The following is a 16611-nucleotide window of genomic DNA, read 5'->3' on the forward strand; positions in this document are numbered from 1 at the left end:
CATATTTACACATGCAAACTATCTCCTCAAAGTAACTCGAGTGACAGATCTCCAGACATTACCTTCTAGCCAGACAACTGGATAATGTGACATGCACTGCTCATAAAATGAAACAATGCACACAGACTATGGGCATCAAAAAGCAGATGCTTCCGGGATATGAAATGTTGGGAGACAATTAAAATTACTCAAACCTGTGAAATATGTTTATTCAACTTGAAAATTGTATGTGTGTTTAACGATTTTACCACTTTGAATTTCTCAAGTTCAAATAAAATGAATCACAGAACACAGAGTTTACTTAACTAAAATTAAATTTATAACTTCTAAACAGAGTCATTTCAACACAACAGCCTCATACACTGCAAATAATTACAAACTTTTGGTGGTTGTGATGAGATTTATGGCATTCAATCGCCAGCTAAGCTAAGAAAGAGTCTGGCACTGCAAATTTACTTCAGATTAATATTAAATCAATGATTGGTTGAGGAGGCTTTCCAGTTGCAAGCATGCTTTGCATGGACCTCATTACAAGAGCATTTTTTGTTTTATAAAAATTAAGTGATATTTTATGTGGTTTTAAGTAATAATAATAATAATAATAATAAGTTTATTTTATATAGCGCCTTTCTCAAACCCAAGGTCGCTTTACATTGAAATAGAAACACACAGTCAGATAAACATTACACATGTAACAAAGAAATTGAATACAACTAACAAAACAACAAACATTTAGTTAACAGACTATGAAATGTGTGAAGAGAAGTGTTCGTTAAACAGAAATGTCTTGAGATGGGTTTTAAAGAAAGGAAGAGAAGTACTGTCACGTAGAGGTTGTGGGAGGGAGTTCCAGAGTTTTGGTGCCTGGGCGCTGAAAGACCTACCACCAACGGTGGAAAGTCTAGTGCGGGGAATGAGAAGGAGGTTTTGGTCAGATGATCTGAGCAAGCGGGGGGGAGTGTAAGAAGTTAAGAGGTTGCAAATGTATGGAGGAGCAAGGTTATGGAGGGCTTTGAAGGTGAGTAGTAGTACTTTGTATGTGATCCGGGATGAAACTGGTAGCCAGTGAAGCTGATGGAGAATGGGGGTGATATGGGCAGATCTTTTTGTATGTGTAAGTAGCCTGGCTGCAGAGTTTTGAATATATTGCAATCTTTGAAGGGATTTGGTGGGGAGACCGAGGAAAAGTGAGTTACAGTAGTCTAAGCGGGACATGACGAAGGAGTGAACCAGGGTCTGTGCATCACTGACAGGAAGGAAGGGTCGAAGGCGGGCAATGTTACGGAGGTGAAAGAAGGCAGTTTTTGTGACTAATTTGATATGATGGTCGAAACTGAGAGTGGAGTCAAATGTAATCCCAAGGTTTTTGACAGTCGCGGTAGAGTGAACAGGTGAATCATCAATATTAAGGGTGAAGGTGTATGGTTTGGTGAGCATGCTTTTAGGGCCAACCAGCAGAATTTCAGTTTTATCTGTGTTTAGTTTAAGAAAGTTGTTTTGCATCCATGTTTTTAAATCAGAAAGACAGTCAGTGAGTGAGTGCGGGGGGGGGGATCAGAGGGTGAAGTGGTGGTAAGATACAGTTGAATGTCATCTGCATAGCAGTGGAAATTTAGACCGTGGCTGCGAATAATCTGACCAATAGGGAAGATGTATATGAGAAAAAGGAGTGGCCCGAGAACAGAACCCTGAGGGACCCCACGAGTGACTGAGGACTGGGAAGACTTATGTGAACCAAGTGCAACAAATTGCTTCCTGTTTGTGAGGTATGATTGGAACCAATTTAGGGCTTTGCCAGAAACACCAATAGCAGACAGACGGGAGATTAACCCTCGTGTGGTGTTCATATTTTTGTTACTTAGACAATGTTTGTGGGTCTAGTGGACCCACGGCATTATTCGTATCCTAAAACAATGCAGTCATACAAATTTATGTATAACTGTTTACAGATGTTTATTTTAGCCTTATTGCAAGTAATATAGACAGAATTTATGGTTAATATTTGTTATTTACCACTAGTAGATGACTATTTATAGATTAAAGTGCTATTCGTTTTTGTGATAATATGAAATAAGAGAAGAAAATTATATTCTCTCCCAGATATTGGGGAAAAACATGTTTATCTTAAGTAAGTATTTATCACTTTTTCATCTCAAATACGTTTTTCATCACTTTGATGTTTAAGTCTTTGAACTTAGTTTGAAATTGTACACATTTGTGTCAGTTTACATAGCACAAGCCCCATCTGGAAAGATGCTGTATCATAACACATCATCCACATTGAACACATAACCTGTTGATGCCAGCCTACACAACACATAAGAAGCAGATTTTTACCATGTAGCTGTATGCATTTCTTGCATTTTATAGACATATACTGTGTCTTCCTGTCCATCTTATGTCCACACACACTGCAGTAAAATGTGTTGCTATTGGCTACAACCTAAAATGATAAAAATGCTTGGATATAAAATTTTACTTTCTCTATTTCTACTTCTCTATTTACATTCTCTCTCACACGCACTCACACACACACACACACACACACACACACACACACACACACACACACACACACACACACACACACACACACACACACACACACACACACACACACACACACACACACACACACACACACACACACACACACACACACACACACACACGTGTGCACACACGATAGGTTTTGTGGTAAACCCATGGTTTTACAAATGGTAATCAATACACCAATTTGCCATGATTACTACACTTTTACTATAATACAAGCATTAATATTTTTTTGTAAGGGAGATAATGGGAAAATGTAGAATGGTTCCTGTTAGACAGAAGGTAAAGTGTTTGGGACAGTGGGGCCAGATGAGTGTTCATGCTTGATATATAACATGTTGTATCCTTGCAGCATTTTAGCAAGTGCAGAAGGACAAAACTCTGACATGCATCCATCACATATGTACAGACATATATACAAACACACTCATGCACTCACAGGAGTCCCAGATAGAAGAAAAATAGAGTGAAGTTACATAGCACATTCAATTTTTACACTCTTATTACAGTTTTTACCAATTGCTTACACACGTTTTCAAAACTAAGTCTCCTTTTTTCAAAACTCTACACACAATTCTCAAAACTGCACACACAAAATGCAAAATAGCACATATCTCCTTCAAAATGCAACACTGCATTCAAAATGCCACAAACACGTGTCAAAATGAAGCATTTGCATCAAATGGCAAACACTTCTTTCAAAATAATACATGTTTGGATATACCATGTAAACACTGCTGTTCTAAATCTAAAGCTCTTTGGTCTTTCATGGGCTTATATCTACATTTCAATACAATGTTCTACAGTGAAAGTAATCTGCCGAGAGGGGTAAAAAGTACACTGGAGACGCCAATGCAATGTAGAAACAGAAAATATTTATTAGTCCAAATATTACTGTTGTATACATTAGCATACAACAAAACTATAAACATGTAAACCAAAAGTATATTCTTTACAGTAGAATACAGTCAATTGTGTGTGGGGTCCTGTTCCAGGAATTGGCAGGGGGGGGGGTGCAGATTGACAAAACAGTGACCTTTTACCTATTTATAGGCATATCTATACTACTGTAAAGTAAAGCAGTGATTGGTTAGTGATCAGTAAAGCATTTAGTGTTTGCACATGTGAGGAGTGTGTCTGTGTGACCTGGTGAATGAGTGAAGCATTTTGATTGGTTGGGTTTGGAAAAGGAAAGCAAGTGACTTCCTCATAGATCTTTGTGTTTTAGGTAGAGAATTGTGTGTAGTGTTTTGAAAAAAGTGTTTTATGCAATTGAAAACTGAGTCAAAGGCTGAGAAATAGCTTATGGTTTTGAAGATTTGGCATGTAGTTTTGCACTTTGAGTGAGAGGTTTTGAAAATCGTGTGACATGAAAAGATTTTGTGTGTAACCAATCGTAAAAAACTGTAACACCGGGTCCAGTGGACCCGAACACCACATATGTAATATAAATGCGTAGGGGGGTGAACAGTGTACAGTAATTATAAATTTGTTTATTTTTATGTTCTTTATAGAAAATGAGCCAAGGCCAATGAATCTGAGGTTGAAACAATAATTAATTGCATAATTTTTCTTTTAGTAAACATTAAAAACGGGTCCCACAGACCCGAACACCACACAAGGGTTAAGACATTGTGATTTATTGTGTCAAATGCAGCACTAAGATCGAGAAGGATGAGAATATTAAGTGAGCCGGAGTCCACAGACAGAAGAAGATCGTTGACTATGCGTAGTAGGGCAGTCTCTGTGCTATGAAACGGGCGGAAACCAGATTGAAAAGGCTCATACAGGTTGTGATGGTGTAGAAAAGTGTGAAGTTGTGATGCCACCACTTTTTCTAATACCTTAGCCAGAAAGGGGAGGTTGGAGATAGGACGGTAGTTTAGCAGTGATGTAGGGTCAGAATTTGGTTTTTTAAGAATGGGTGTAATTACAGCAGTTTTGAGTGCAGCAGGGACATTACCAGAATTGAGACAGGCATTTATAATCAGAGTAATGGGTTCAGCTAGGGATATGACACAGGCCTTTAGTAAAGGGGTGGGGACAGGATCGAGCTGACAGGTTGAAGAGTTAGACTTAACAATGATGTCGGTGATAGTGGTAGAGTCAATAGATGTAAATTGGGAGAGCTGTGGGCCCAAGGGCGGAGGAGTAGTTTGTGAGCTGACATGGGTGCTAAAGGTGTTATAAATTTGGGTGATTTTGTCATCAAAGAACTGTAAGAAAACCTGGCATTGTTCAGGGGTTTTAGAGCATGCAATGACAGGGGGTTTCAGAAGTTTGTCTACAGTCCTAAATAAGGTTTTTGGCCTGGACAGGGAGGAGGTGATGAGTGATGAGTAGTAGTTTGAGCGGGCAGTGTTGAGGGCATCCCTATAGGTCTGGGTATGTTCAGTGTAGAGCAAAGAATGGATTGTAAGGCCAGTTTTTTTATATAGCCGTTCAAGACGGCGGCCATTTGCCTTTAGATGCCTGAGCTCAGGGGTAAACCAGGGACACCCACGGTTTATTGGGACAAGCCTAGACCTGACAGGGGCTAAGCCATCAAGCAGGCTGTTCAGGGAGTCATTATACATTTTAACCAGGTTATCCGGGGATGAGTTCTCATCCAGGGCAGATAATGGTGAGGCCTGTATGGAGGCAGCTAGCATACTGTTGTCCAGTGACCTGATATTACGACCAGTAATAGTTGTTTTCTCAGAGGAGGTTGAAGTTTTGACAGAATGAAAACAGCATTCAATTAACTTATGGTCAGATATACCAGAGAGGGAACCAGAAACAGAGATGTCATTAATGCCAGAGAAGCAGAGCAGATCGAGAGTGTGGCCATGGTTATGGGTAGGAAAATCAACATGCTGTGTTAGATTAAAACAGTCCAACACAGAGTTAAACTCAGAGGTGTAAGAGCAATTAACATCCACATGTATGTTAAAATCCCCTAACATAATCATGGCAGAGCAGAGAGATGAGATAACAGTGAGAAGTTCATTCAATTCAGACAGAAAATTAACAGATGGTTTTGGGGGGCGGTAGATTAACAGTAGTAAAATGGGTATGGTGATAACAACCTTCACAGCAATGTATTCAAAAGATGTCACTTCGAATGGCCTGAGTTCTTTAACAGTCAGATCAGAGCGGTGTACTACTGCCAACCCGCCTCCTCTCCCTACCAATCTTGGTTTGGCTATATAACAATAGCCAGGGGGAGTCAGCATATTTAAATGAATACAATCGCCAGGTTGCTGCCAAGTCTCTGAGATACAAAACAAATTCAATTTTTTCTCAAGGATAAGATCATTTATTATGGATGTTTTGTTTGTGATTGATCGCGCATTTAGAAGAGAAATGTTAAAGTTCTGATTTGACGTCGAGGGAGCTGCTGACAGTCTGGTGGGATAACGCAGGTTTTCGAAGTTAATTCCACTGTTCTTATGCTGGTGGCGCCTACAGCGATCGGGCGTGAACGTAGATGGAATGGGCGCATCATGTCCATAAATAAGAGTCAGTCTTCTTTTACCGCGATGAATATAGCGTGGACGACGAGTAATACCGAGCGAGCTACAGAGTTTATACAGCGTTGAATCCAAAGGGGTGTAGCAGCGTAGAAGTTTGAGAGAAGTGGGGGTGTAAACATGCTCCATTTCCAAATTGTAAAAAATACACACACACACTAATTAATAGTGTTTAAACATTCATTTGGGTTGGAAATTTAGAAGAGTTTGCTATTTTTAATTTTTGTGGTTACCATTATTCAGAAGTGTAGTGCATGTGCTTAGGCTGTAGGTCAGATACTGGATGTGTTGCTTTATCATTGTAAATAATAACTGTGTGAAGTCAATGCCAGCACTGAGCTAAATAACTTCTCACATACACGTGAGTCACATTGTCTGTTCCCGTGACTTGTCAACAAAATAAAGGTAAGTACATAAAGTATAGTGTACATAAATAGGAAATACAATTAAATATAAACTTTTAAGTTTGGGTTAATTTTAAGTTATAAGTATGATTTACTTAAAAAGTTTGATTTGGTTTACTTGTATGTATTTTGGTATTTTAGTTTCCACAAAAGTTTTGAGTACTCTGAACTTGTCGGGTTTTAATATTCAGCTGTGCAAATACATCCACTGCTGCTACTGGACACATCTTCAGTGATGTTCCTGGAATCATTGGGTGTTTCGGGTCTTTCAACATCAGACACCCTCATCCAGGTGACCCAGCTGTGGCTGATCAGACCCCAGCTTGTGTCAAGTTGGCGAATCTAGCTACACTGACCCCCATGGATCTCCTCTCTTGAGCCATAGCCATCTCGAGGCTTTCTCTGCTGCTTCAGTGGTGTTGCGGATGGCTCTTCTTCTCCTTACTCCATCAATGCCTAAAAGACTGAAGGCTCTGTACATGGATCGTGCTACAACGCCCCTGGATCCTACCTCTATTGGGAGACACCGTGCTCTCCACCCAGCTTGTCGACACTCTCTGACCTGTCCCTCATACTTGGTGAGCTTCCTCTCAAAGTCTTTCCAAGGGACTGTAAGCTCCAGCAGAACTTGTTTGGTGGAATTAGACAAGAGAACAACATCTGGTTGTAAGGTGGTAGTCACAACGTGGCCAGGGAACATCAAAGTTGTCAAAACTTCAAACTTTCAGTTGAAGTAATTAAACATAAAAAAGTAAAAAAAGTGATTAAAACTGACAGTCTTTAAATTTATAATACAAAGGCAATCAAATTTATTGAGTTAGTAGAACTTATCCATGTTTCCAGCTGCTTTGAATATAATACACATCAGGTACTGTATAAGAGACTAAAGGGTTGGCAACAGATGTAAAGCCTTTATTTGTATGCGTAGCTGAATAGGATTCTTGCTTTTTAATGATGATCAGAGATAAAACATGACAGGAGAGCACAAACCAGCACAATAAAGAAATCTGTGGCTTGCAGGATATATAAAAGAAACAGGAAATATTTTTAGAGGGATGTACTTACAACAGATGCCTGGCAGGCAAGAAAGCAAATAAACATTTCAAATATTTACATTTCGCAACTTTCCGACTGTTTAAATGTATAACCATAATTTGTGGCCAAGACCTATTAAATGAGGAATTTGTGTTAGTGCTAATGTAATACAACTTTACATATTTCTCATTTTGAACCCCTCCAGAAAGTAAAATCTCATTTGAGATTTCTTGATCATATCATTCGTTTCTTCTATACCTCAGTGAGATTAAAACGAGACAAATGGATACTTTTGCTTACAGTAAGTCTCCATTTTTTGTTATTTACCACAAGAGTAAATATATGGACACAAAACCTTTATTTGATTTATCACCTAATTTGTAAGACATTCTAAACTTCCGCAAGGAAAACCTGCTTAGTGACTTTAAGTCAAAACACGAAGTTCAAACAGGATGAACACCAATTGGTTTAATCATTTGTGAATACAATTTTGTATGTTATAAATTATGGGGTCACACTTTATATTAGGTGGTCTTAACTACTATGTACTAACATTCAATATCACCAAGTGTCAGGAAGGTTCCGGAACGAACCCAGATGCAGACCTTTGATGAACACTTTGTTTATTTACAATAACAGGAAACAAAACCCACGAGGGGGAAAACAACAAACCAGATAAACAAGACACCAAACAGACTAGACTAACTTAACAAAAAAACTTGACAAAACTTAACTATGACTCATTTGACAGCGTATTCACAATTGGTACAAAACAAACAAGCACAGGACAGCAAACACAAGGGCTTTAAATAATGGAGCAAATCAAGCGGGTAACAGGTAAAGGTCATAAACCAATAACAGGATAATTACAAGGAAACGAGGGGGCGAGACAAGGAAAGAGACAGTCCAAACATAAATCATAAACACACACCAACATGCACTCACATAATCAATTATCAAATGGCCAAGTACATAGTTAAGGCCACCTAAAATAAAGTGTGACCAATTATGGATATTTACAGTTGCAATTCAGATTATTCAATCCACTGGAGATAGCGAAATTGCAACCTACCTCAATTTCGCACCGTGAGAATGAGGAGCTATGGTACCAGCCACACGAAAAATATGTCATTGCTGAGACAACGTAGTGATGAAACGCGCTCTGTAGAACATTTTGACCGTTTAGGGCAGTGGTTCCCAAAATCACAAGGAGTTGTGTTTGATTAAGGTTGGAGCCAAACTCTGCAGGGCACCGGCTCTCCAGGGCTGGATGTGAGGAACACTGGTCTAGGGCCAGCCACGGAAAAAGCTCTATCTCCTCTACATTTCAAGCGTGATTGATGAATCAGGTATAGTTGATCCTTAGAGCGAACAGATCTCAAATTTTAATGTAGACTAATTAAATCGGAAATATAATATGGTGCCAAGCCATGCAGAGATTTATAAACACTTTAACATCACTTTATATTGAATTCTGTATCGAATCATTAATTAATTAAGTCACAAAAGCCAAGACTTTCTTTTCCCAAGGAGCAATAACAGTCATTAAAATCCACATCCTTAAAAAATAAACTCTGATTTGTCCTCATTCAACTGGAGAAAGTTGCTTGCCAACCAAAACTTCACATCAGCCACATCAACAGTTACTCAAAGACTCCAGAGAAAATTGCAGGGAAATTAAATTAAAGAATCATCAGCATACAGATGGTAATTTATACCGTGCTTATCAAAAATCTTTCCCAACAGAAGCATATAAAGGGAAAATAAAAGAGGTCCCAAAATCGAGCCCTGAGGAACCCCACACTGAAATGATTCTACCCTTAAAGGGGGTAGCACACAGGCCGCGCAGCTCGCGTCGAGTCGTGTCTAGGATAACTCTGAGGTATTGTAAACCGGAAGTGCACATTAAATAGTGCGAGCTTCATTAGATAGCGGTTGAAATATACATTAGCAGCCAATGTTAATTGTTAATGATTTGGGACAAATATGATGTTATTTAATGTTAAACTATGTGAGTGGCGCTCTGTGGTGCAACAGGGATTTTAGCAATTTAGAGTCATAGCTGGGGGGCGTGGACAGGTGCCACCTGTTGGCGCCAGTGTGCGTATACTCATAGAAAGCAATGTGTTTGAGTTTTTTATAACTGCGCGGCGCTGCGTGTCCTGTGTGCGACCCCCTTAAGACAAGATGAACACCAGAAGGCTTCATATGTGCAACAATGTCTTGCAGGTCAAGGGGGTTGAATAATCTTGATTGCAACTGTATATTTAATTTATTTGTAAATATTAAACTGCACCTGCATGATGACTCACATTGTGCTATCAGTTTCATGTTGTTGTTCTCTGGAAAGAACCTTGGAATATCACCACTAGCCAATCAGAATCAAGCATTTCAGAGCACCGTGCAATAAATCTGAATAAAACACATATGAGTGTTTATGCTATCTATAGTCATAAACAAGACTCTTCCTGTATGTCTCTGCAGAAGTGGCCAGTTGAGGGCCGTGACTAAAGGAGGACTGTAAAGGCCATGTCTGGTATAAAGAATGAAGATGTTTGATGTGGCAAAAATTTCACCCTTCAGTTAAATCTTGCAACTTTGTTTAATTTTCAAATGCACATCTTCAAATATACCAATTCTAACATCAGATGATACACTAGTTTTACTTCCATTCTGGTTTTAATTCAGGACAGTTGTACTGTATTGGACTGATTGTTTGCATAACTTAAACTGACTGATAGTAAATAATGACTAGCTATAGTTCAGCTTTTGTGTCAATAATATCCTGTGTAAAATAATCAAGGTGAAATAAATAGCTGAGGAACTAAACAGGTGTACTTCATTGTTGAATGTTTTTCAATTTCTGTTGCATGGAGGATCATGAAAAGATGAATAGATAGTGAGCTGTTAACTGCTCTTATGAAGACTGTGGACTTGTACAGTATTTGCATAGTGGATATCTCTGTCTTCCCTATGGAACTGGGTGGGGTGTGCAGGCGGCTTATATTGTTTGCTTTAGTAAAGTTTGTTGTTTCTTCATTATGGTGTTCCTTAGGTGGAATGCTCTTTTCTTCTCGCTTAAATGAAAGAGGTTTAACAATAAATCAACTAAACAATATTGGAGGATGCCACCAGAGTAGCCTACATTATCAAACAAGTATATGGGATAGTCTACTTGCTTCTTTAAGATTTTTGATAATGCCTTGGTCAAAGTACAGCGGATTTGTCATTGTGTTATAAAGTAGGTGTGGCACTGAAGACTAAAGCAAACACCTCCAGTGCCAGAGTTTCAATGGATTGTGAACTACAGAACAAATGCTGTACCACAATGAACAACCGGCACGAAATCATGTACTATGCTTGACTTAATTTAAAATGTTTGTTTTGTTTTTATACAGTTTCACACCCTTTTTTGAAAAAGCAAAACATTAATCCTATTTAGACATAAACTGACCCAAAACCGACAAACTGCCTCAACTCTCTTTGATCTAGTTGTGCTGAGTAGTGTCACCTGCTTGCAAACTACACAAGGCTCTATTGGTTTATCTTTCTCTAAAAAATATTGTTATATATTAAAATAATATATTTTAATAATATAATTATATTGTTTTTTTGTTACTATTCTTTGCAAGTACTGCAGAACTTAAGAAAGGGCGGTAAAATATTTTTTTTTCAAAATATAATAAATATTTAGATTTTGTTTTTGTTTATTAGTAGATTTGGTTCGTAGTTGGTGTTTTTTATTATGGTTTTGGTTTAAGTTAAGCGCTAAGAAAGGGGTGTGGCTATAGTTAATATAAGACTTGTATTAATGGTGAACGCGCTCTGAGCGCTCGGCGGGAGGTGATGATGATGTCACGTGACGTGATTCTTGTCAGGTTGCGGGATAAAGGTAGACACAGGTTGACAGCACAAAATACATACACAGATCTCTCTCTCCCGACTCCACTGCCATCGTGTTAAAGAAACAATAATAATGTCCATTAGCCGGAAAAACTGGTCTGCTTTATCAACGTAAGTAGATTTAATGTTTATTTTTGTTTAGTCTGGTAATGGTTGCTGAACGGATCGCAGGTGCCTGTTAATTTCGCGTATTGTAACACATGGTGATATTACCCTAAAATTGCCATTTCTTTTATCGTAGTTTTTTTGTAAAAAACAACTTTACATAATGTATTCAAAATATAGTAGTAAAAAATTCATTGAGATTTTAATAAAACAATCGCGTTCCTCATAAAAGTAGAAGACGCATGACGTCCAGTGTGATATAAAAATATGTATAATTTTCTAATAAAAGTAATAGTAAGATAAGCTAAACTGAACTTTGTACTGAAACTGACGTGAATAAAAACTGAAAGTTAATGTGGACTGGACATGCAACGATTCAAGCTCCTTATTGCCAGCTCGTGCACTCATAAATGTAACGTAATGACACGCTTACAAATTTAAGAGACTGAGTATCCTTTAACCAAAACAGCTTGAAAAACCAGTTATTGCACAATGAAACATTGTTTTTCATACTGTGAAATACAATAGTCCACCTCCGGACATATCATCAAGACTTTTGATCATAATACATCTTCTCATTTTGTAAAAGAGTTTGGTATTTCAGTAGTCTGAAAGTTCCTGACAGTTCTTCACGTCCGGCTTTCTTCCTGTCTATTGAATCCATTATAAAGAATAATCACAGTGCCATATTGATAAGTGTCTGCATGCATGTATTTTCATCATACTTCTGATGTTACACACACACACACACGCACGCACGCACGCACGCACACACACACACAGTGTATACAGTATATAAGTTTGTCTGTTTGATCTACAGGCTGACTCGACAGTGGACTGTGGAGGATGAGGAAGAGGTGGAGAGAGAGAAACGGAGGAAGGAGAGGAGCTCCAGCACTGCTGCAGACCCCGAGAGTCCCAACGAAGATGCCAAACCCAAGACCAGTAGGTATGAGGTCAACCAATACAAAGAAACTTTGCCAGCAATAATGAATTCCTGCTTCCTGTACCATGTCAAATGACATAAAAGCTTTAACTGGCTCGTAATCGAAATTTGCATTTAATTATTTTTCTATTAAACATTTGCATGGCACAATTGAACTTACATAACACGTGGATGAGCACTTCAGATAGCTTTAGATAAGAGTTTATGGTATCACAAAGGTCTAGTATTTGGTCACAAATAAAATATACCAGACATGGACCTTTCCCACACTGTAAGTCTTGTGTGAAAAGCAGATTTACAAATCTTGAAATGCAAAATGATGTGAGATGATCTGTATATTGTTCGGTCCTGGTCTTACATTATGCATGTTATTACAAAGAAAGAAACATTTAAATGTATTCATCAATACATACAGTAACATTTCTAAGTCACTTTGATTGCTTTTTTACAGAAGTGTAATAAAGTACTGTCCATTGTTAGTGGATCAGTAATAAACTAATATATTCTGTCCGGTGTTAGTGGATCAGCCGATGCCTTTGACCCCAATGAAGATTCTGGTGGTGGTCTGGACCAGATGCCGATGGACTTTGTGGAGATGTTGCGTGTCCGTGATGAAAATCGAAGGATGAGGCACGTGGAAACTTTGAGGAGGCACAAAGAGGGAGACGGTGGCACCGCGGGGGACAGTTTAGATGGAGAACCTGATGTGGAGCTGCACAGAGAGACGCGGGACGGGGAGCGCAGAGAGAACGTTCAGCGGTGTGTGGAGGCTCTTAAGTCACCAGGGCCCTCTGTTAACTCGGAGAAGGATGAGAAGGTAGAACATCATGTTTTCAAAACGTAATTATATTTTTAGGTGGTAGTGTGCACGAGCCAGACCGCTTATCCATAAGTAAACGTGAAACTTGTTTGGAATAAGAGTTTTTACTTGAGATGCTCTTTAGTGCCTGCATGTGCTTGTTTAGCATTTAAAGGGAACATATTATAACCATTTTAATAAACTCAGGTGTGTCTAGAATGTATCTGTGAAGCTTAAAATACCCCACTGATCATTTATTATAGCATGTCGAAAATATTGGATGGAAGCCAAAACGTGCTGTTTTCATGTGTGTACCTTTAAATGTAAATGAACTTTTGCCCTCATTCCCTTACCAACAGTCAGTAGCTGCGTTTCTATTGCAGATTTGCGCAAACTTTATTTTCTAAATGTCGACAAAAGACTATTGAGAAATACAGCATTTCCATTAACCGATGATATGCGACTAAGACATAATTTTTCCTCTCGCGGTAAGTCATCATGTCAACTGTGTTGGTAGGTTTACTAATATCACATCTACAGCACTTGGCATTAAATTTTTTTTTTTCATATTTAAGAGTATTATCCAAACAGTAATGCCAAGGAAAGCCCCGGATACTTAGGAGTGGCAACGTACAGTATAGGTGTTTCTTGGACAATCTGATCCCACAAATTTCCGTGAAATAGTCACGCATTATTTTGCTCAGTTTTGTGTGACATTGTCACGTATTTCCACCATATTACGTGCCCCTGCCACGACTTTCTTTTCCGTGACAGTTTCAGGTATTGGTTACGTATTGGTTAAACAATTGTCGCTTCGGTTTGGGGTTAGATTTGCTGTTTGCGTTAGGATGTCTCTTAAAGTATTGGTTTATACACTTTTTTCGTATGCTTTTTAAACCATCATCGCCTGACGTTGGGGTTAGAGTTGGGTTTGGGTAAAGATGTCATTTTATGTTACAGAAAGTTGTTCTAACCCCAAACCGAAGCGACTATTGTAAGAAAATAGGAAAAACAGTTGAGTAACCTGTAACCAATACGTGAAACTGTCACGGAAAAGAAAGTCGTGGCAGTGGCACGTAATATGGTGGAAATACGTGACAATGTCACACAAAACTGTGCAAAATATTGCGTGACTTTTTTACATATTTTGTGAGATCAGGCTATTTTTGGAGGTAATAGTACATCATTTTAAATCAGAAGAGATGTAGGAGTGTTATCCAAACATTATTGGCAAGGAAAGCCTCTTATACTTGGGAGCAGACATGTATTGAGGTGTTTCTGGGATGTTTTAGTACATACCGCTTCATCTTGAAATAATAATTGTGTGAATTACTTGCATTAGGTAACCGAAAATGCGAATAAACTGTTTCCATCGCAGCTTTGCGAAATGCACCTTTTATGAATTGCCTGAAATCAACTCATGGAGCGTAAAAACTTTTTTAGCGATATATTTGAGAGTTTTTGCGTGTTTCCATTCACCGTATTTTCAATTTGCAATGTCAATTTGCGCAATTTAAAGGGTAATGAAAACGAAGCTAGTAAAACAGATCTGATTCCTGTGAATAAATTAATAAAAAAAGGAGAGGGTGGATTTTTTCATGTAGGGTTGTTGTGTTCACACACTGCCAGCACACCTATCAGTGGATTTTGACATCAGAAGTGGATTTTGCATAATATGTGCCCTTTAAGGAATAGCAAACCAAAAAATGACTCGTGACTGCATGTTTCATCACAAGACACACAAGAACCAATGCAGCCCAGTCTCACGAAATTACGTACCTATAGTCACATAATTTTTTGATTCTTTTTTGTGATACTGTCACTTACTTCCGTGTTATCACGAATATCTGTTTATGTGTCATTGTCACATATTGGTTACTCAACTGTTTTGTCCTATTTTCTTACCATTGTCACTTGGTTTAGGGTTAGATTAACATAAAATGACATCCTTACCCAAACCCAACGACAATGGTTTAAAAATCAGAAAATATAAAAAAGGAATCAGAAAAAATACTTAAAGTGACATCCTAAAGCAAACACCAAATCTAACCCTAAACCGAAGCGACAATGATTAAAAGAAAATAGGAAAAAGTAGGTCAATACATGACAATGACACATAAACAGAAATTTGTGATACGATAATGAAAAAACACGGAAATTTTTGACTATAGGTACATAATTGCATGTATTTTTATGAGATGTCATGTATTTTGTGTCCTGCCATATTGTTTACATTACATATGCATTATTACGATCCAGAGCCGGCGCCAGACCATAACTAACAGGGGGGCACTCGGCTTCCAACAGGGGGCACGCAATAGCAACAATAACTTGCAAAAACAAGACATTAAAACAACAAATACAGCAAGCACACACTCATACAACTGGTACAGACTGTCAGCTCATTTCCCGTATAAAGTGCAAAAGACCACAAACTATGCGCAAAACTATTGAACTTCGACCGCGGCGTGAGCGCAAGCTGAGCTCCGCTGCGCTCGCGCTCACTCGACGCAACAACAAACCGCCCTCGCGCGGCGCAAGCCATTGAAATAAATGAGTTCCCTTTCAGTCGGTCACTACGACGTCACGTCGTGACCGACGAATTGGGAACCGCTTCGCGGGTGACCTATCTGCTTCGAGAAACCTTTAAAACGCCAATGAACTTGGCATGCAGATAATTGCATCTGCCGGCGCCGCCCCGCCGCACAGGTATTTAATGAGCGGCAGGTGCAGTTATCAAATCAGCTTTTTAGCTTCGAAAGCTGGCAGACTGACTGCTCACGAGAAGCTACTCTCTGCTCTTTGGAGAACTCTGCGTGTTTGATTTGGTTGGGCAAAGGCATTTCAGCGGAGGCTCGCGGGTGTTCCACCTCTCTTTTTAATTTTTTTTTTCTCACTCTTAGTTGAGTGTGTGCGTAGCCGTTCCCCTGTGTGCTTCATCAACATCAGCACATTAAAAGAGTGTTTCCTCTAAAAGAGTATTGCGGTGTTCTGCGTCTTTTTAAAGACAGCATTTCACTTGCACTGAGGCAGGAGCGTCTTTTTAAAGATGTCTTTCTGTCCGTGTTTCTGGATGCGGCAAATGTATGGGTCCCCGGGTGGCCACGATCGTCCTCTCTCGTGCGCAAGAGTGCATGCTGAGGCGGCGTTCGTGGAGGGTTCATACTCCTAAGAGAGCGTGAACCTCTTGGATGGCGGAGACGGGTTTCGTACCTCCGGGAACGTCACCCCCTTTTTTTTCCGTTGCGGAGCCCCGTTAAAGGTGCGGTGGCAAAACTCCGGAAATTTTATCTCCGTATAAACGGTGCTGAATCGGTTAGCTGGTTCGTCCAGTGACTCTCAGCACCCCCATCC

At 39.1% G+C, this 16611-nt stretch overlaps 1 protein-coding gene across 1 annotated transcript in view; it reads left to right on the plus strand.

Moving 5' to 3' along the window:
- The first annotated feature begins 11366 nt into the window (after positions 1–11366).
- Positions 11367–16611, plus strand: part of lad1 (ladinin) — a 29658-nt gene continuing 24413 nt past the window's right edge. Inside the window, exons 1-3 of the mRNA XM_065286383.2 lie at positions 11367–11518; positions 12333–12461; positions 12978–13275. Coding sequence (XP_065142455.1) covers positions 11481–11518; positions 12333–12461; positions 12978–13275 — 465 coding nt within the window. The 5' untranslated portion in view covers positions 11367–11480. The remainder of the gene's footprint in view (positions 11519–12332; positions 12462–12977; positions 13276–16611) is intronic.

Source organism: Paramisgurnus dabryanus, chromosome 21 (assembly GCF_030506205.2).
Source record: "Paramisgurnus dabryanus chromosome 21, PD_genome_1.1, whole genome shotgun sequence".
NCBI classification, from domain to species: domain Eukaryota; kingdom Metazoa; phylum Chordata; class Actinopteri; order Cypriniformes; family Cobitidae; genus Paramisgurnus; species Paramisgurnus dabryanus.